Here is a 22108-nt window from a genome sequence, read left to right on the forward strand (position 1 = left end):
CAATATATGCACAATCCAGACTAAGACACACTGGAATTCTTATTGTCTCAGTACACCATAGCATCCTATGTGGTTCATGGCAACCCTAAGAGGTCTGTGCACTGTTTATCCCATTGAATTGTGGCCACCTATGATACAATAAGTCCTTTGTTTTACTACACATATACAGCCAAAAGGCCACTTTGATCGTGCTTGGCCATGTTTACTCAACTGATCCTAAATGTAAGTATGGGTCTTACTGGAATTTTTGTTGTTCTATTAATAGAGCCAAGAAAACTAACACATGGTAAATACACTGATTGAACATGAATTTCTTTAGAGTTTGTTTAGTGTGTGTTAGTTTACCAAGGATTAGTGTTATGTGATTTGTTAGTGGACTAGAACACTTTTTGATGTCATTTTAAACTTGTTTATACTGAATGCTGTTTAGACTACCAAAACACAAATCAAACTGAAATGTGACTTTTGCCTCCCAGTTGTTGATTGACAGGGAAAGATAAATGATTAACTCTGCAGTATGAATATCGATGCACTGCGTTTTTGGCATAGTATATAAGACTTGCCTCCAGTGTGGGCTTCCCTCTCTCTAATGTGTTGTAGACACCTCCTCTTTGTCTTCTTCTACACCATTCCAGTCCTGTTATCTCCACCTCCCACAGGCTGCCGTGCATTTAATGACAGACACACCAAGCTTGGATCAGCTCAGAAATATTATTTTCTCTCAAATATTCTCTAATCTGCATTTAGTAGCTTTACAGAGCAGCCTCTTGTATCAGGTTCTCCAGAAACTGAACTGTGTTGAGTATTATACTCACTCTGCTGCAAATCTGAATATCCTAACTGGAAATATTTCACTTTCCACATTGTAACTCCTGTAGGGGATTCAGAGGATACCTGTAGCCACAGCGGATGGTCTTACCTTACTAAACTGGGCACCATGGTGGAAAGCATGGAGTTTGAGAAGGAGGAGAAGAGCTATTGCATCCAGGGAAAGCATGTAGCCACTATCTGTGCTGTGGTAGTGCTATCGGCTGTAGCTGTGGGGCTGGGGGTGGGCCTCACACGACAAGACTGCATCTTAGCTAACCCACCCCCGACAGAGGAACCCCCCAAGCCAACCGCCACTTCACCCCCACCAGTCGACAGGGGCCCCTGCAAGCCCTCTAACAACACTGATGGTGACTGGAAGAATTTCCGTCTGCCTGACTACGTGAAGCCATTGCACTATGACCTCCATCTGGATCCTGACCTGACCACTGACCTCTATATGGGGAGCGTGTCCGTGCACCTGGAGGTGACCAGAGCGACGAAGCACCTTTGGCTTCACATCCGGGAGACATTTGTCAGTGCAGTCCCGACGCTTGTCCTGAAAACATCACAGGCTCAAAGGGACAAGATCGTAAACATCAAGGGTTGTTTTGAATTCAAACCTCAGGAGTATGTAGTAGTGGAGGCGGCAGAGGAACTTGTGCCCACCAAGCCTGGGGAGGTGTATATTCTCAGCCTGAATTTCCAAGGCTGGCTCAATGGATCTCTGGTGGGCTTCTACAGAGTCACCTACACAGAGAATGGGGCCACCAAGTAAGTCCTGGATGTTAGGAATATATGGATGGGTGTATTTCAGTATATTTAAGGTACACAAAATGGTTGTTTCCCTCAATTTATGAAGAAAGAATCAGAAAGTGGAGTTAAAGAGCAAGAAGATGGTTACTGACAAATGAAGCTATTAGGGGAAAACACTAGATTACAGCAGTCAATAGTATTTACCAAAGACATTTTTATTTGTTCATAGTTTTATACCCATAATTAGTCTTACAAATTACTGAATTTTACATGATTAATATACATGCTATACCTACAATTTACATAGGACCATAGTTTCAAATGTAAAGTTTCTAGAAAATGTGTTGTTCTGAGGGAAGAAATGACAGCTGTTCAAGAGAGCTGTTCTAAATATTTTTGGTTGTAATGGCAATGAAATATATTGAGTTTATCACAATTATTCTAAAAGACAGCAGTTACTTGTTATCGCATCTAACTAGTATCCAAAAGGTTGCCAAATCAAAGCTGGCAAGCATAAACATTTAAATTTTTAGCTGTTAGATAAAATGTGTAAGTCATTATGGATTAGACAGTCTGATAACATTCTTAACATCTAAATGAACATGAAAAGATGATCTTATACAGCAAATTAGCCAACAATGCATAGCTAGTGGTGTATTAGTGGGCTGTTTTAGGTTTTAAGGGGAATAATGACCAATCAGAATTTTGATAACTTTGTGTTTCTGAGTGTAACAATGTTGTGCATATGAGGCCCAGAAGTTCCCTGGAAAATAATATTACAAATGTTGGACAGATGTTGTTCACTAGTAAATAATGCTACAGATTGTGGATTATCTGTAGAATTATTATATCTAGTAAATAATGCTACATTATTCACTAGTAAATATGCTAATATTTTTTAGAAATATAGAAATGATAATAAACATACCCTTTTATTTATTTATTCTCTGAAAACAGTTTGCTATCAATCACAGTATTTTCAATATACTTTTGAGCTAGCAATGCTATATACTGTACATTTGTGCTCAAAAGTTTGCATAGCCTTGGAGAATTGGTAATATATGAACTATTTGTAAAGAAAACATGAGTAAGCAGGCAAAGCACATGTCTGTTATTTCTTATGGGATTCACATTCAACTGTAGGTCATAACAGAATGACACAATCATAAAACAAAACATGGCAAAAAAGAAAAAAATGAACTGACCCCTGTTCAAAAGTCTACATACCCTTAGTTCTTAATAATTGTATTGCCCCCTTCAGCATCAAGTACAGCGTGCAGTCTTTTGTAATAGTTGTCTATGACACCCCAAATTATTGCAGGTGGTATAGCTACCCATACAAAGTCTTTGGTCATCTTGCATGAACCGCATGTTTGAGACCTCCTCAGAGTGATTTGATGATATTAAGGTCAGGAGACTGTAATGGCCAGAAGCCACTCCAGAACCAGTCCATCTTTTTCTGTTGTAGCCACAGGAGGGTCAACTTGGCCTTGTGCTTGTTGTCATGCTGGAAAATCCAAGAGTGTCCCATGCGCAGCTTTCGTGCAGAAGAATGCAAATTGTCTGCCAGTATTTTCTGATAACATGCTGCATTCATCTTGCCATTTTCTACAAGATTCCCTGTGCCTTTAGAGCTCACACACCCCCAAAACATCAGTGAGCAACTACCGTGCTTTACAGTATGGATGGTATTCTGTTCACTATAGGCCTTGTTGACCACTCTCGAAACATATCGCCTATGGTTGTGACCATAAAGCTCTATTTTGGTCTTGTCACTCCAAATTACAATGTGCCAGAAGCTGTGAGGCATGTAAAGGTGTTGTCAGGCATATTGTAACCAGGCTTTTTTTTTGGCATTGGTGCAGTAAAGGCTTCTTTCTGTCAACTCGACCATGCAGCTCATTTCTGTTCAGGTCTTGTCGTATTGTGCTCCTTGAAACAACCACACCGTCTTTTTCCTGAGGTTACCTGTGGGTTTTAATTATTCGGGCAGTTTCTACTGAAATTTTTCTTGGTCTACCAGACCTTGGCTTGGTATCAAGAAATCCCTGAATTTTCCACTTCTTAATAAGTGATTGAACAGTACTGACTGGCATTTGCAAGGCTTTAGATATCTTTTTATATCTTTATCCATCTTTATACAGTTCCATTACCTTGTTATTACCTTGTCCATTACCTTGACAGTTCTTTTCTGCTCCCCATGGGTCAGTATCTAGCCTGCTCAGTGCATCCACATTAGAGCTAACAAACTCATTGACTATGTATACATAGACACTAATTGCAATTGAAAAAGCCACAGGTGTGGAAAATTCACCTTTAGTTGCCATTTTCACCTGTGCGTGTGACCTTGTGTGTCTGTAACAAGGCCAAACATTCAAGGGTATATAAACTTTTGATGAGGGCCATTTGGGTGATTTCTGTTATCATTATGATTTAAAAAGCACCAAGACAACCATGGGATAATAAATGGCTTCATATGATTACTATCCTTAAATAAAAGATGATCAGTCATATTATCAAAATCAATGCCAACATTTCATGCGCACAACTGTACATAACAGATTTTTGTGTGTTGGGAAACATTCTTCATCAAGAAAATGAGGGAATTGCCTATCATTGCTTCGTTTACTGTCATTATATGACTGGCTCAATTACAGATAATATGTAACTGTCTATGTAACAGATAAGCTGACTGAGAGCCAATCCTAATTTAGAACAACTTGGCCAAAGGCATAGCAATTGCAAGACCAACAGTCACATGTTAATACAATCTTTTACAATTCGTTCCATTCATTGGCAGCAGAGAACTTACAGAATGATGGCCGAAGGAGGTATTGACTTTAAAGTATACCAGTGTGAGAAACCTACCAGTTATGAGTTGCTGTTTTTTTTAAATTAAAGTGTAGGTGAAGGACATTGTGTTCAGAAAGTATTCAGACAGCAGTACTTTGCTCAAGTACCTTTGGCAATGATTACAACCTTGAGTATTCTTGAGTATGACGCTACAAGCTACAAGACCTGTTGGAAGGTGAACCTTCGCCCAGTTTAATGTCCTGAGAGCTCTGATGCAGGTGTTCATCACGTCTGTCTGTACATTGCTCTATTCATCTTTCCCCTGATCCTGTCTAGTCTCTCAATCCCTGCCACTGAAAAACAACCCCCCCGGGATTATGCTGCCACCGCCATGCTTTACCGTAGGGATGGTATTAGCCAGGTGATGAGTGGTGCCTAGTTCCTTCCAGACATGACGTATGATGTTCAGGCCAAATATATAATTTTTTTCTCAGGGTTTGAGAGTCCTTTATGTGAATTTTAGCAGGCTGTCATGTGACTTACTGAGGAGTCGCTTCTATCTGGCCACTCTACCATAAAAGCATGATTGGTGGAGTGCTGCAGAGATTATTGTCCTTTTGGAATGCCTGATTAATGGTGTGCTGCAAGAGATTGTTGTCTTGTGCATCCACAAAATCCCGTCTCGAAGCTCAATGGACAGTTCCTTTATAAACAATGTCCCATCAATTGAACTTACCAAGTGAACTCCAATCAAGTTGTTGAAAGATCTAGAAGGATGATCAATGGAAAGGGAATGCAGCTGAGCTCAATTTCGATTGTAATAGCCAAGCGTCTGAATTCTGATGTAAATGTGATATTTCAGTTTGCCATCATTACTAAAAGAAAATATTACTTGGTCATTATGGGGTATTGTTGGTAGATTGATTGAAAAAAAAATCTATTTAATTCTCATCAGAATATGACTGTACAATAACAAAATGTGGAAAGAGTTTAAAGGCTGTCAGGTTTTTAATGCACAGCAGTGTCTTTCCTGGTATGTCAATAAGTATGACTTGAAAGGTGGACAGAAATGGCCATGAAGCATTTATTTTGTATTTGATGATTCAGTCATAATCCAGCAAATTGTGCATTAGTAGTACAAGATAGTAATAAAACATGGTGACTGTAACTTGCGAGGTATGGCAGGACCAAGGAGCATAGATGGTGAACAAGGAGTTTTAATGATCAGGCTAAAGAATCTCTTGTTCAAAACAAAAGACTCAAAAGGCAATGTCACAATAAAACAATGACCAACACCAAACACAGGGAACTGGGGAGACTAAATAGAGAGATAACGAGGGATAAACGAGACACAGGTGAACTCAATCAAAGAACATAGAAACAGAACAAACAGAACCAATATACACCGAACATAGAAATGCAACAGCCGGCATTACACAGGCCAGCTGTTACAGTGATGTAGTTGTTCACGGAATGATGCCATGTTTTTTCTCCCAAGAAAAATTGCTGCCACCGACCATGAACCAACAGATGCCCGGAAATCTTTCCCTTGTTTTGATGAGCCAAACAAAAAGGCCACCTACAACATCTCCATTACCCACAATGAAGACTATGAAGCCATCTCCAATATGCCAGTGGAGGTAAGGTCTATCCAATTAAAAAAGTTATGCTCCAATAAATACATATTTTCTGTACATTTCTCAAAACAGATGGCACATTACTTGTTCATTTATTTGAAGCTATATTGAGAGTCAGAGAGAGAATTTCATGAATGCAAAAGGAAGAGCCATACATAGTTTGGTCTATACCAGAAGCTGATTGTCATCTTTATTCAACTAAAGACTACTTACTTTTTAGGGCAGCCCCGAACGGATATCTAACCGCAAAATCAAAACATCCTTCCAGAGGTCTGTTCTAATGAGTACCTATTTGGTATGTTTTGCTGTGCACCAGTTTACATTTGTGAACAGGACATCGTCTAGAGGAATTCCTGTAAGTACTTGTAATTTGTCTCTGCAATCATTATTGGAAGTCCCTCCTGTAAATTAATATAAATATAAGTTATATATGTTATAGGTTATATAGTCTAATCATGAGAGTCTGTCAATGTCAATGTTTGAAATATTCTATTAGCTATGTTGATATACAGTACAATCCACAGTATTGGGACAGTGAAGTGCTTTTTGCTGTACACTCAAGGCATATGAAAATATGATTAATCACAACTCTTTTCTGCCTGTTTCAACACATTTCTGTTATACCAACTGAGAATAACAGCACTTTCAGACTTCTTTCCCCCATTTAATGCATGGAAAATGAAAATTCAACTTAAAGCAAATGTAAGAAGTAGAAAAGCTATAATTTAATTGCAATTCTCTTGCATGCTAACAGCAGTGAGTATGTGACCCACTGACATCACCAAACTCTTGGTATCATCCTTTGAAATGCTGTGTCAAGCCTTTACCAAAGCCACTTTGAACTGTTGCTTGTTTGGGGAGTTTCCTCTTCAGCTTGGATTTAAATCAGGAGATTAACTAGGCCAGTCCAAATTGTTTCACATCCCCCCCCCCCCCGATAAACTCATTGGTTGCATTGGCTGTGCGTTTTGGAACATTGTATTGTAGCATTGCAAAGCCCACCCTGTGAGTTTCATGGTTTTTTTTGTACATTGGTAGCCAAGATTCTTCTGAACACTTCTGAATTAATCTGTTGCTGCCATTTGTTACATCATCAATAAAGATAAATGAGTTCCAGAGATAGCTATGATTGCCCATGCCAAGACATTACCTCCACCATGCTTTACAGATGAGGTGATAGGCTTTGGGTCACCTGCAGTTCCCTTTTTTCTCCACACTTTGGCCTTCCCATTACAGTACCTAGATAAAGGTTCATCTTTGTCTCATTTGTCCATAAAACTTCAATACTGAATTGGAAAATCTCTGTACTTATCTTATCTTGCCTTTCGGCTTTTGGTGCTTATCAGAAGTTTGCCTCTTGCGTTGTTGCCTTTGCGGTGTTGCCTTTGTAATTCTGCCGCCTAAAGCTTCTGGAAACAGTAGATTGTGACACTTTCACCCCAGCATTCTGGAGGTTGTTAGTGATTTCACTGACCCTTATTCTAGGGCTATTTTTCACATCTGGTCATTTTTGTGTCATCAACTGCTGTTGTTTTTCTTCATTAACCAGGTCATTGCTGATTGCTTTCTTTTTCAGGACATTCCAAACCATTGTTTTAGATATGCCCAACTTTTGTGCTATGGTTCTGTTTGAGTTCCTCTTTTCTTTTAGCATCCAAATTGCTAGCTTTTCTTTCATAGACAATCCCTAGCCCATGTATCATGGATTATGCTTATTGCTAGAATGGATTATGTTTACTGACACCAAACACAAACTCCAAATGCCAAAGCGGATGATAAAATTGAGACTACACATGTATGTCTATTTTGTGGGTGAACTGTCATTGCAACAGGGAATACCTGATCAATTGGAAACCGCTGTGAGAGAAACATCCCAATACCTATGCTCATATAAAATGGGAGGATGGAACTTCCATTTTTTGGTAAAATAAGTGGTAAAACAGACAGAAATAAAAGGTGACAGTCTTTATTTTGACTCATATTCATCTTTTAATCATATTTTCATATGCCTTGAGTGTACAGCAAAATAAATGAAACTTTGACTTTACTGTCCTAATAGGTATTGAGAGCTCTGTAACTTCTCTCTCTGATCTGTTACAGCTGTTCATCTTCACTTGTCATTGATATTGTTTATTTTTTATAACATTTTCAATTGAATAAAACACACACACAATTGCACATAATGTGGACAGTATATACCTAAATCTACTTTTAAATAATTTTCTTCCAGTTGCGAATTTATGCACAACCTTCACAAATCGGGACAGCGGAGTATGCTGCTAACATGACTGTGGTCATTTTTGACTTCTTTGAGGAATATTTCAACATGAATTACTCCATTCCTAAGTTAGGTAAATTGTGATGTGTCTGTCTGTAAACTCTTGTTCTCACTGTGGAAGCCAGCACTGGAAACAGTTAATTTGCATAGTTGCCAATAATGTATAGGTAACACTTTGTATTAACTTGATGTTATAGCATGTACATAAAAAATTAATAACATTGTTTACCAGATGGTGTTAATACAAAGTACTCCATGTACATTTAATACAGCTCTGGAAAAAAATAAGAGACCACTGCAAAATGATCAGTTTCTCTGGTTTTACTATTCATAGGTATGTGTTTGAGTAAAATGAAAATGTTTATTTTATTCTATAAGCTACTGACAACATTACATGCTAATTCCAAATAAAGATATTGTCATTTAGGGTATTTATTTGTAGAAAACAACAACTGATCAAAATAACCATAAAAAGATGCATTGTTTTCGGACCTCAAACAATCTAAAGAAAACAAATTCATATTCATTTTTCAACAACAAAATACTAATAAATATGCATCTTGGCATGCTCTCCACCAGTCTGTCACTTTGCTATCAGGTGACTTCAGCCTGAATCTTCTTTGCTTCTCATTGATGAAGGGCTTTTTTCTAGCTTTGCACGACTTCAGCCCTGCCCCTAGGAGCCTGTTTCTAACCGTCCTCTCCGTGCACTTCACCCCAGCTGCTGTTAGCCATTATTTTTGCAGGACACTTGATGTCATCCTACAGTTGTTGAGTGACATTCAAATGAGTTGATGGTCATCTCGGTCAGTGGACAGTCGTTTTCACACTCTGCCAGTCTGTAGCTTGGTTGTCCCCAATGTTTGTTGCATGACCTTGTTCTTATGAACCGCTGTCTTAGAAATGTTCAGGATGGAAGCAATGTGTCACTCACTGTATCCCTCTGCCAGTAAAGCCAGAATTGAACACTTCTTTTTCTCACTCAAAGCTTTCCTTTTGAACTCTTTTGTCATGCTGAATAGTACATTTTTATTCAAATTACCTTTGAGGTACTACTTGCACTGTTTTTTCCATCCAGCTGGTCTTATTGCAAGAGGATAGTGATGACCACAGCAGTGGTTTTTATACTTTTCTTCATTAAATTAGATTTGGTTCAGGAAATCACCTAATCACGTAAAGTTAAATAAAATGAGGTGTGCCTGTGTTGGAATTTAACAGACACTGGAATGGAATGGTTGCCATACATGTAGAGATGCTGATTTAAGAACAATTAGGAGTGGTCTCTTAAATATTTTCCAGAGCTGTATATACAGGGACTTTTCCACATTTTATTGTGTGATGGCATGACATCTACATTGATTTAATTTGTTTTAAGTTAGTTAAGTTAGTTTTAGATTCAGACGTTTTTTTTCTACTGATCAAGGCAAAAACTCCATAATGTCAAAGTAAACCATAACATCTGCAAAATGATTTAAATTAATTACAAAATATTAAACGTGTTTTCACCCATTTTGCTGTGACACACCTTAATGAGCTGTATGGTGCAATCAATTGTCTATAAAAGTCACATAATTAGTTGAATGCACCTGTGTGCAATTAAGGTGTTTTACATGATTTCAGGATAAATACCTTTATCTCAGTTGAGGTCCCACAGTTTCCTAACAGAAACTACATCATGAATACAAAGGGAAAACCTTACAAAAATCTTGTTGTCAACAAATCTGGGAATAATTAATAAACTATTTACAAATCAATTATAAAGGTTTTATTATATGGAGTTCCTTATAAAATGCTACCAATGTATTTCCTTTCTCTCAGATATGATTGCTATCCCTGACTTTGGAACTGGAGCCATGGAGAACTGGGGCCTGATCACTTACAGGGAGGCCAACCTCCTTTATGACGAAAACCAGTCTTCATCACACAACAAACAACGTGTGGCTAGCGTCATAGCTCATGAGCTGGTCCACCAGGTTAGAAACACCTCTGCCCAACATGTAACAGATAAACAACCACAATAACAACAATTTCTTAAATTACAATCCAACTTTCACACACTGTGATCTATTTGATGAATAGATCACACCAAACCATAAGACAGTTTCTACTGATAGCCTATATCCAAGAGTCTATGCGTCATTAATTCATGATCCAACATATAAAGCCTTTGATAGGTCGATGAACTGGACTGCACAGTGGTGTCTCTTTTCTGGAGAAACCATAAAATAATTTATTACTTTATGACGTGCCGTAATTGTGCTGTGTGTTTTTCTAATAACTGGCTAAACTGATAAAATCTCATTTGTGAATAAAAAGTGCTTACTCACAAGTGATTCAAGATTTTCACTAAAACAGAGAGTTTGGAAATAGGTCTATAATAATTTAACATTTTCAATAACACATTTCCAAATCAATGGAATTTCAGTTGATCTTAACAAAAGATTAAAAAGATAAGATAAAATTGGTGTAATAAAATCAGCAGCTACCTTTAAATAGAATGGATCTACTGTAAATGATCAGGAACAGGGATTTATTTGTATTCAAAGATTTGAGGGCTTTATGTACCTGATAGATTTGATGAACACCAGTAACAGCATTTTCAAGTAACAGAAGTAAAAACCTTTCTTTAATAGAAACAGTGCATTTATTCATAAGTTGCCTAAAAGTCAGCCAGTCAAGGTCAGAGTGCCTGGCCTTGGCCCACGTCATATCAGGATTAGTTACAAAGGCAGACTGATTGGACATACTGTAGATCTCACAATCCAAACATTCATAAGAAATACTGAAAACAAGATTGTCAAATACACATTTACATCTATACCACAAGAGAGATACTGTAGGTTCACATTGACTCACTGGTTATAGTGAGTCAATGTATGAAAGACTATACCTTGTATGAAAGCAATAACTACTATGGGGAAAGATTAGACATCACACCGTAAATGAAGAACTCAGATGCATGTTGGAAGGCAAATAACATCTGTATTCACCTAGTTACAGTATTACATTTGCTGTGACCGGGTTGACACGGCTTGTCTGTGAAAGGAGAAAAAAGCTGTTCTCAAGAAGGCTTGATTGGAGAATCTGTTGGTCTTCAATAGCAGCTTACATTTTAGGTATATTTTGGCCTATATGGCTTAGCTCATGTAGACAAAAGCACTTTGCAGCATTGCCACTTTGTTCTGGCCTTGCAAGCATGTGATTGAGGTAGGACAGACTGCTTTTTGAAATCAGTTTTGAAAATTAACTGTGCAGAGCCACACTTCACTTGATTACATGTGGGAACCCTCCCTTTATTAACACTATTACTCTATGTCTGCGCCCAGATGGATGCTTATAAGGCACTGATCTCAACATGGGCCAAATGGCACACTCACACCTTTGTCATCATATTCATATTTATAGTCACAGATGGACCCAAAGTTCAATGAAATTAAATTAAATCCTGGGACTGTGACAAGCCTAATCAATGATGGAAAAATCATGAGTCATCCTCTACCAGCAGAAATACCTTTGTTCCAATCAGTAGTTCGGAAGGCTTTGACATTGACAAGGAATCTGGTCTTGGAAATACTAGTGTTCTATTGAAATATTCCTGCACATGAGTAAAGCTTTTTACAATGTGCAACATAATGAGGCCCCTTTTTGTGAAGCACACAATCATATAATTTTTATAGTTTGGGTGATAAGCGATTGATGGGACCTTCCATAAATGTTAATGAAATGTCCAAAGTTACATGACTGTGGGGGAAGTTTAAGCTGGTTGTGATGTTCTTGTTTTCTATGTTTAGAGGAAGATAAATATAATCCGCACAAATTTGCAGCAAAATCCTAGAACATTTACAGCTCCGGAAAAAATTAAGATACTTTTTTATTTCCTTTCCAAAAAAGTCAAAAAGGAAGGTTTTGAGTGAGGAACATTTAAGGCTTCTTTTCCTCACTCAAAACTTTCCTTTACAACTTTCTTGGAAAGGAAATATTTTCCAGAGCTGTAGGCTCTCATTGTGGAGCAGCAGTTCTAATAGATGAAATAATAAAGTAGTAAAAAGTAGTACTGAAACAAGCAGGAAAAATCCAAACAATAATCCACACAGCCAGCTCATCACAAGGTTCTTCATGGTTGGAGCATCCAAAACATTCATAAACTTGCACTGACATATTTACACTCATATTCACTTGTTTAGCAATAGTCAGCTGTAAGATAACTTTACATGTTGTATTTTCTGGCAGTGGTTTGGGAACATTGTGACCATGGATTGGTGGGATGACCTTTGGCTGAATGAGGGCTTTGCCAGTTTCTTTGAGTACATTGGTGTAGAGAAGGCTGAGCCCTCCTGGGGAATGGTGAGTCTGTCTGAATGATCCTGAATTCAATAATTTGAAATTTGAAACACTGGTTATAAACACATTCTACAGTTACTTCGGTCTCTGTCTTTACCAGCGTGACATTATGATCATCAGTGATGTGCTTCCTGTCATGGTAGACGATGCGCTTGTCACCTCCCATCCAATCATTGTGAATGTGTCAACCCCGGCTGAGATTACCTCAGTGTTTGATGGTATTTCCTACAGCAAGGTAATGCAAATATGTGCTTCTTTTACGTTTCTAAATGGAATTTTATAAAACATTTAATTCTTCCTGTAACTATTTTACCAGGGGGCATCACTTCTTAGAATGGTTGAGGACTGGTTGGGTAAAGACATATTTAGGGATGGCTGTCGGGTAAGTTTCCATTTCATTTTACTTTTCAGTCAGTAGCTGTATAGTTAGTTATTAACAACTGTTGGGAAGATTCAATTCCTTCCCTATTGAGAGAATATTATTACTGTCAGACATTACTGTCTGATTGCGTTATTATTTAATAGGGACAAAACAATGCATGATTGTTAATCATTAAATCTATGGATGGCTGCATCCGTAACTGATGGTAACCTGTTTAACTCTCCCTTCAACAGAAATACTTAAACAATTTTCGGTTTGATAATGCCAAAACTGATGACTTTTGGGAATCCCTTGCTAACGTATGCTTTTCATAACTTATTACATTCATTTCAAAATATCAAGTTGTTACTATTATTGTTACTATTTTTATTGTAAGTAATATGTTTGCATGTTTTATACACAAAAATGTTTTGTGTTAAAGGTTAGTGGGTTGCCCGTGGCAGATGTGATGGACACATGGACCAAACAGATGGGCTACCCAGTACTCAACCTGTCTACCGATGAAAATCTGACCAAACTCACCCAGCAAAGGTTTCTCTTGGACCCTAATGCAGATCCCACTCAGCCAACTTCTCCAGTCAGGTTAGTGATTCCCCGCACTATCAATCTCATTGTGATTATTAGTTAATTTCGTCATGGATGTACATTCACCTATATTTATTAAGAGAAACATGTTAGCCCTAAAATACCATGCTTTTCTTTCAGCTACAAGTGGACAATCCCTGTTAAGTGGCACTCACTGGACAGCAACAAGAATATGCTTATCATGTTCAACAAGTCCAGTCCAGGTAAAGATACATTGAATTGAAGTATCACATATTTTTGTGCTACAGCCTAAATTTCAATTTAAGTTCAGATATTTTTGGTCACTGATCTACAACTTTTTTAAATAAATGTACACTGAACAAAATTATAAACGCAACACTTTAGTTTTTGCCCCCATTTATCATGAGCTGAACTCAAAGGCAAATCTCTCTGAATCTGTGTTAATGAGCTCTTCTCCTTTGCCAGGTTAATCCATCCACCTCATATGTGTAGCATATCAAGATGCTGATTAGGTAGCATGATTATTGCACAGGGGTGTACTGTGCTGCCAACGCCCTCACAGACATAAAATTAAAGAGCAGAACTCTTAACTGAGACATGGAAATAACTTTATTATACTCCAATGTTAAATCTTTGGATTCATCTGTGCACTATGCATAAAATCTATGCACTATACATTAGAATTGTGCTATGAGAACAGTGCTGATGCTGAAAAGTGACTTGAAAGGACTGTTTTGTATTTTAGTTTTGATTGGGATGGACAAAAATACTTTTAAGGATAGCTAGATGAGAACCTGGTTTTGAGTGCAAATGAGCTTAGACAAGTGGAAAATATTGAAATCTCAACAGGACAATGACTGCAAGCTTAAACCAAAGCAATACTGAAATAGCTTTAAAACAAGAAGTCCTGCAGTTGCCCCATCCAATTTGATAATAAAATCTGTAAGGAAGAATAGGGGTAAATCTACAAATGCAGCAGCTAATACAGACATTCTCAAGAAGAATTACAGACATTCCCAGTAATCATTGAATCAGGGGACTGAAAGTATATGGAAATTAGCTTCATTATAGGATTTTGGGTGTAGAACAGAAAATCTGTGATTTTTTTTTAAAATGTAATACAAATTATAGCATTGGGCCAAGATAACAAAATAAGTGTTGTTGTTGCCATTATTACAGTTACTGCACCTTTCTACAGGCAATTTTGCCTACTCTTTCTGGACATATGTTCAATGTAGTTTATTGGAGATATATTACTCTGTTCTTGTCAATATCTATATTGTCAATATCTCTAAATCTAACATAGCAGGTGTAAAACCAATCTGTAAAACTATATCCATATTATACTGGTCTTCATGACAACATTTCAAAATGTTGTTCTCAATGAATACCATTTTTTGTGTTGTTTTCTATTCATTTAAAAATCAGTTTGGAATTTTATTCTATGAGTTGTGAATGGCTTCCACATGACTGAAAAAAAACTAGCCGAAAGGTTATACAACTATTCCTCTCCTACTTAAATACAGAGATAGTCTTAGACTATTCCCTTGACACGGATGGACTCCTGAAGGTCAACAATGACCACATTGGTTTCTACAGAGTCAATCACCATGAAAGCATGTGGAGCACCATTAGTCAAAAGCTCCAAACGAATCACCAGGTAAATATAAATATAAACAGTTTTACCTGTTCCTATGTTCAACGTTTAGTAATTGTCATTACACTTTTTTTTACTAGGAGTTTGATGCTGCAGATCGATGCAGTTATATTGATGATGTCTTTGCTCTAGCACGGTAAACCAACAAAGCTAAAACTTACTACGAAGTACATCTGTCAATTAAATTAAGTTGTGCTGAGCTTAAGACAACAAATGAAACTTGTCTTGTTATTTTTGGCCTCATCAGGGCTGACATTACTGATTATGGAATTGCATTCAACCTGACAAAGTACCTGAGCAATGAGACTGAGTACATCATCTGGGAACGTGTTTCTTCTTCTATCGACTATGTGCGAGATATGTTATCAGACGACACTGTTCTTTATCCCAAGTTCCAGGTGAGTATTTATTTTCTTTTTGGGCGGATGGGCTTGCCCTCTGCTGGCTAATCAGAGCACACATTTTACATTTTAATATCCTTGCAAAGACCCTAAATATAATTTTTCATAATGTTAAACCTAGCCCTAATCTTGACCATAACTGTAACCCTACTCAAATTACTTAACTACTAAGCTGAACATAGTTATTGGGCATTTTAATGGTCCAATAACCACTTTTTATAAGTCAATAAACCAAGTTTTTATTGTTTTACTATCCTGATGTGGTGTTTTGTTTTAACCACCTCATGGGGACCCAAAACATATTCCCAATCAAAATACAATGTTCCGTAACTCAGAGTCCTAACCTTAAACCTAATCTTAAACCAAACACCTAACTCTTTTGTAACTAGTAAAACAAGGACACAAATACACACACACACACCCACAAATAATACTGTTGAGAGTTTCCTCTTCTAGTCATGTTGTTTGTCCTACAGTAGTCTTGTCTTGTCACCTGTTTTTCTCTACAGAAAATTTTCCATGACTATGTACGCAATATAGCCAGGCAAATGGGATGGGTTGATCAGGGAAGCCAGAGAAACAGGTAAGTCTACTGATGTATTTTCAAACTATTGATAATGAACTATATTGTCTATAGTGTTGGAGAGTAGTTGCTTGGTGGTTTAATTAAATGCAAGCAGAATTTATTTAATTGCTTAATTACCTTCAATATTTCAGATGAACAAATATTAAAGTGCTGAGCCCATGTTTCATGATCTAAAAACAAATCCCAGAAATGTTCCATACGCACAAATAGTTTATTTCTCTCTAATTGTGTGTACAGATTTTTTACATCCAGTTAATAACCATTTCTCCTTCAAAAAAGGAAGTATAGGCCTATATAAAACAATGTTTAAAGGTTATTTTAATTCATATCAATTTAAATTGAACTTACATATATTTGAATTAAATAGTACTTTCTAAACATATTTGAAATAAATTAGGTAATTTTAATTGAATTATAACCCAATTTCCTGCCTCAAAACCCAAAATTCTGCCGATTATATGTGGGTGCACTTGCAATTAATATGAATAACACTGTGAGGTCACACTTAAACAATCACACATGGCAACTGGCACAAAAACAACTACAGCAATGAATCCTCGTACAGTGCAAAATAGGGGATAACGTTAAGTAGCCTTTTCTCCTCATCAGAGATGTACTACAGTACTAGCGAACTCTACACATCATTACTTACTCACAATTACTAAAATTAGGCCCTACTGACTGGCGGATCCAGTTGCAGTGGTAGATAGACGGTAAGAGCAACAGCTTTAACAACTTGGGTCAATCTGGCTAATAATGGCTTTCTACAAACGCAAGCCATTTCTGGCTGATTCCTGGGTTTTGTGAGGATACTTGCTATAGGCTTTATGACAGACACGACAATGCCAGTGTCTGTACAGCCTATGTAAATGATATTTGTGGCATGATGAAGAAGATAATTTGCATTGGGAGGATTCACTTAGCAAAATGTTGTCATTGGTAAGCAACATCCCTGTACCTAAAGTGTACTATACCTTTAAGTATGAAATAAGTGGGTCCATTTTAACACACTTGAGTATATGTATTACTATTTAAATAGTATTTAAATACAACCCTGTTTCCAAAAACGTTGGGGTACTGTGAGAAATGAAAACAGAATGCAAAGATGTGCAAATCATTTAAACGATATATTCAATAGAACATATTACACAGACAACATATTAAATGTTGAAACGGAAAATGTTTATTGTTCCATGAAAAATATATGCCCACTTTGAATTTAATGCCAGCAACATATTTCAAAAAAGCTGTGACAGGGGCACCTAAAGAATGGAAAAGTTTAAAAGCGTAAAAGTGTGATAAAAAAAAAAAAGAACATGGTGGAACGTCTAACAACTAATTAGATTAATTGGCAACAGGTCAGTAACATGATTGGATATAGAAGAGGATGAATCTTTCAGAAGTAAAGATGGGGAGATGTTCACCTCTCTCTGAAATACTGCACAGGCAGATAGTGTAAACATTATAGAATAACGTTTCTCAATGTGAAATTGCAAAGAGTTTGGGGATCTCATCATCTACGGTACATAATGTCATTAAAAGATTGAGAGAATCCAGAGAAATCTCTGTACGCCAGGGACAAGGCCGAAAACCAATATTGAATGGCCGTGATCTTCGGGCCCTCAGGCGGCACTGCTTAAAAACAGACACAATTCTGTAATGGAAATCACTTTCAAAAACCATCATCTGTAAACATGGTAGTGGTAAAGATGCCCCGTCCCAACCTTTTTGAAATGTGTTGCTGGCATCAAAATGGGCATATATTTTTCCAAAAACAATTTCTCAGTTTCAACATTTGATAGGTTGTCTTTGATAGGTTCTGTTTTTATTTTTATTTGTATTATATTTTTATATATTATTATTTTACGAAGCATCCCAACTCTTTTGAAAATAGGGTTGTACTATTTGAATACTTTTAAGTATACTAAAGTACAACTTAAATATATTTATCTTTTTACTGTGGTTTGCAAAGATCCATTCTTCCAGCTGACCATTGTAGCATATCAAGAAGCCGCCTTCAAAGTCATTTTATTTAAAGAATTTGTCAGTACATCCAACTGGCCTCACAACTGTAGACCATGTGTAACCGTTATTGTCCAGGACTTCCACGTCCAACTTCTTCAGGATCGTCCGAGACCAAACATCCGGACATCTGATTAAACTGTGGTTTACACAACTGAAGAATATCTGCACAAACTGTCATAAACTATCTTAAGGAAGCTTATCTGTGTGCTTGTCATTTTTATCAGGGTCTTGACTGCAGTTCAGCATTGTAAGTGATTTAAGTGGGCAAATGCCCACTTTCAATGGTCATTGGCATCCTGGTCAAATGTGCTCCTTTTTCAAGTTTGAAGAAAGAATAGTTGCAATGTATTAAATTACATTTTCAAAGTACATTTATTCAAGTCATCTACAGTACTTTTGTGACATTTAGTTTAACATTTAGTTTAACTTCTTTCAGGATGAAGTAATTGCCAGCTGTAATTGTAAACTACATATCATTGCGATGTTTCCCTAAAAAACATTGCAAAAAAGCACTGATTTTCTTTTGGTTTTGAATAGGCTGCTGCGTGAAACAGTCCTAGGAATTGCTTGTCAAATGGGTGACATAGAACAGCTAAACGAGGCGTCTGCCATCTTTGACAAATGGATTGCAGGAAATATCAGGTAAATATTAGTCTTAAATTAAATCCTTAAAATGATACGTGGTCTACTCACCAGCTGCAGAATATGTGAGGGCAAAATGAACAGACGGTGTTAACAACCTATTGATAAAATTGTTTTCATCCTACTAAGCCCTAATTGTAACTTGATGACATTTTACTTCTATCAGTGTAGGGGTGAACCTGCGCCTGCTTGTGTATCGCTATGGCATGAAAAACTCAGGCACTGAGAAGAAGTGGAACATAATGTTTGAGAGGTACAAAACAGAGACCTTGGCTCAAGAGAAGGACAAGCTCCTGTATGGATTAGCATCTGTGGAAAACACAACTCTTCTAAACAAGTAAATTAATAAAACTTCTTAATAATCTATCTGTAATATTTTACATGAATTACAATGTCTTAAATATAATTCAGTGAATTCAGCACCAGAACAACAGTGTCTCTAAGATATTTGAACTTATATTATGCATCAATATTGCTTTAAAAAAAAAACAAAGGTTATAAAAGGGCAATTTCATGAAGACCATATGTTGAATGAGAAATAATGATGTATTTTGTCCTCTAGAAGATTTGAAGCACCTTAACACATTTATTTGCTACTGCCCTTCCTTCAATATCCCCTTTTTCTCAAAATATTTAATTATCAGATTTTGTACCACTATTTTCCTTTGTCTTACCGGGCTCTAGAGCACTAAAGATTGGGACATTTATCTCCTGAGATGTCCCACCAAGCTGTGCTGCTTAGGGATTGTGGTTGTACACCTGGATTTTTTTTTATCCTTCATTTCCCTCCCTTTTGCAAAATATATTTTCACTTTACACTCCCTGAACAAAAATAAATTACTCTCCCCTATATAATAATTAAAAATTTAAGTTAGATAGCAGAGAACATGCCTACCATTTAGCCTTAAGGCATTAACAAATTTTACAGATTTTTGCTTGCATAATGCATTGCATAGTAAAGTATCTAGTGTATACACTTCACCTCAAAACAAAGAGTAGGCTTATTAGCTTTAGCCTTTAAATCTTATTTATTCTCTAAAATTGAGTACCACAACTGTTTTTTTCAATAGGTTGGAATGTTGTTTGAAAAGTCTGAAAATGTTGATTTTCAAACAACTGTATACCCTTCAAAAATTTAAATGTTTAGAATGAGTGTTATTACCATGCTAACTTTAAGACACATTCACTGATTTAAGTTGAAATTACATTTGAGTTTGACATAGTTGACTGGTGGCTATTACGTGAATAGATATAAGTTACAACATCTGGCCTTTACAGGTTGTAGTCTAATGCAGTGTAGCCAGGTTTTATTTAGCCCACATTATGCAGAGCAAAAAAATAAGTAAATTTTATTTAAAATCTACATTTGCAACAGGCTATAGTGAGTACGTCTTGTATTGTGTAATGTTCTAACTTTTGTGTTGACCCCAGCAAGAACAGCAGCTAATCTTGGCATTAGCTAATGAGGGACCTAAAAAAATCATAAATCCTCACTTCCTGGTTGAACTGGCAGTTTGAAAAGAAGCCCAATCAGAGGAGGCATGTCGGAATCTTTAATCCTCCAGAGCCCATTGTTAGTTGATTTGATGGAACATTGGATACCATAATTGAGGAGAAATATTTACATGAATAAAAGTTTAGGAATCTAAAAATATTCAAAAGAAATGTTGAACATCTCATACAAAAAATTCTGGGTAAAAGCAGGCAACCTATTTCTATAATTGTTCATGATTTTCTGCTGTTTTGTGGTTGACTGAACAGTGAAGAATGACATGTCAACCCTGTTACCCTAAATAAAAGTTGGGAGTACACCACAACATAGCATTCGTGACTGCAAAGTTTACTTAAAAATAAAAAATGAATAAAATAAATAGGAAAATATACTGAAAAGATCCCAACAATATGATCAATTCATTCACATTAATTTGGTGGTTACTGGTTATTGTGATACTTTTGATATGGATTTGGACTTTTGTTCTGGGACTGGATTTGGTTAAAAAACTATTAATTGTGTGAATGTTGTCGGGTTTTTTTGCAGCTTGCTTGAGGCGTCAAAAGATGAGAGTATTGTGAGGAGTCAAGATCTGTTTACTGTGGTCCGCTATGTTTCTTTGAATCGCTATGGCAAGACTATGGCCTGGGACTGGGTCACCCTCAACTGGGACTACCTAGTGAACAAGTGAGTCACTTCTCTGAGTCTGAAGAAACACTAAATGCAGGGTTATTGAATTTATAGGGACTGAATGGAATGCCCTCAGAAACTGAGCCTAGAGTTTATTAATCAGATGAATAGTGAGACTTGCAGTGTTTAATTTCTGTTCTTTTGTTAAAGATACACCATCAATGACAGAAACCTGGGGCGCCTGCTTACCAGAATCAGTACCACCTACAACACAGAGCCACAACTCTGGCAGGTTAGGAAAGGCCCAACTACATATAAAATTAGAATAAATAATTGAATCTTAAAAACATCTAAATCCAGACTAATACTGGTGAGATTGACCCTGATCACTGTGGATTGTATCTTTAATGTGGCTTTGTAAATGACTGATAATTTTGACCCTGTGGTTTCTATTGTTTTAGATGGAACACTTTTTCAAGCTGAACCCCAATGCTGGGGCTGGTGAGATGCCTAGACAGCAAGCTCTAGAGACAGTGAAGAACAACATTGAGTGGGTCAGAAGAAACAAAGCAGAGATCAGTTTATGGCTGGGGAGCAATATCCCCTTATAAAGTCATCATGTCAGCACAAGACTAAAGACCTGTAAGCCTAATCCTAAACTTGTATGCAATTTTGTTTGATTCAGCAGTTATAGGTCACTCCAGAAGAATGCCCCTTTTTTATCAGATGTCATGTCCTTCCATCTTGAACAAATCAGACAAACTTCTGAAGTGCTAAATTCAATCCATAACTCTACAGACTACTTTATTTTTTCTCTACTTATATTTGTGTACAATTAAGTAAGGATAATCCAACTATTTCAATGTTTTTCACAAACAAAAATGTAACTTAATGTTTTCTAATTAATTGTTGTTACATAATTATATATGTTGTATCTATGAATAATTACGATAATTTGATATCTCAGGTATCTTGATTAATATGTATAAAGACATATTTCCAAATTGTTTTTCTAACAAAGTTTACAAATGTAGAATGTACAAATGTATAAGAAATAAAGAATAATGAAGGATACTAAATGTATAAGAAAGATTTTATATAAATAATGGGTGACAGAGCTTTACCTCAGCACTCT

At 36.7% G+C, this 22108-nt stretch overlaps 1 protein-coding gene across 1 annotated transcript; it reads left to right on the forward strand.

Moving 5' to 3' along the window:
* The first annotated feature begins 573 nt into the window (after positions 1-573).
* On the forward strand, positions 574-22047 carry enpep (glutamyl aminopeptidase). The gene is made up of 20 exons (XM_010892396.3): positions 574-1581; positions 5855-5996; positions 6214-6348; positions 8224-8344; positions 10090-10244; positions 12502-12615; positions 12713-12847; positions 12929-12994; positions 13228-13293; positions 13416-13576; positions 13700-13782; positions 15067-15200; positions 15278-15333; positions 15445-15595; positions 16108-16181; positions 18747-18851; positions 19018-19188; positions 20890-21030; positions 21184-21265; positions 21435-22047. The coding sequence occupies exons 1-20, from the start codon at positions 938-940 to the stop codon at positions 21582-21584; spliced, it is 2886 nt and encodes a 961-aa protein (XP_010890698.1). The 5' UTR covers positions 574-937; the 3' UTR covers positions 21585-22047.
* The last annotated feature ends 61 nt before the right edge of the window (positions 22048-22108 follow it).

The sequence above is a fragment of the Esox lucius genome, chromosome 15, assembly GCF_011004845.1.
Source record: "Esox lucius isolate fEsoLuc1 chromosome 15, fEsoLuc1.pri, whole genome shotgun sequence".
Classification (NCBI taxonomy): Eukaryota; Metazoa; Chordata; class Actinopteri; order Esociformes; family Esocidae; genus Esox; species Esox lucius.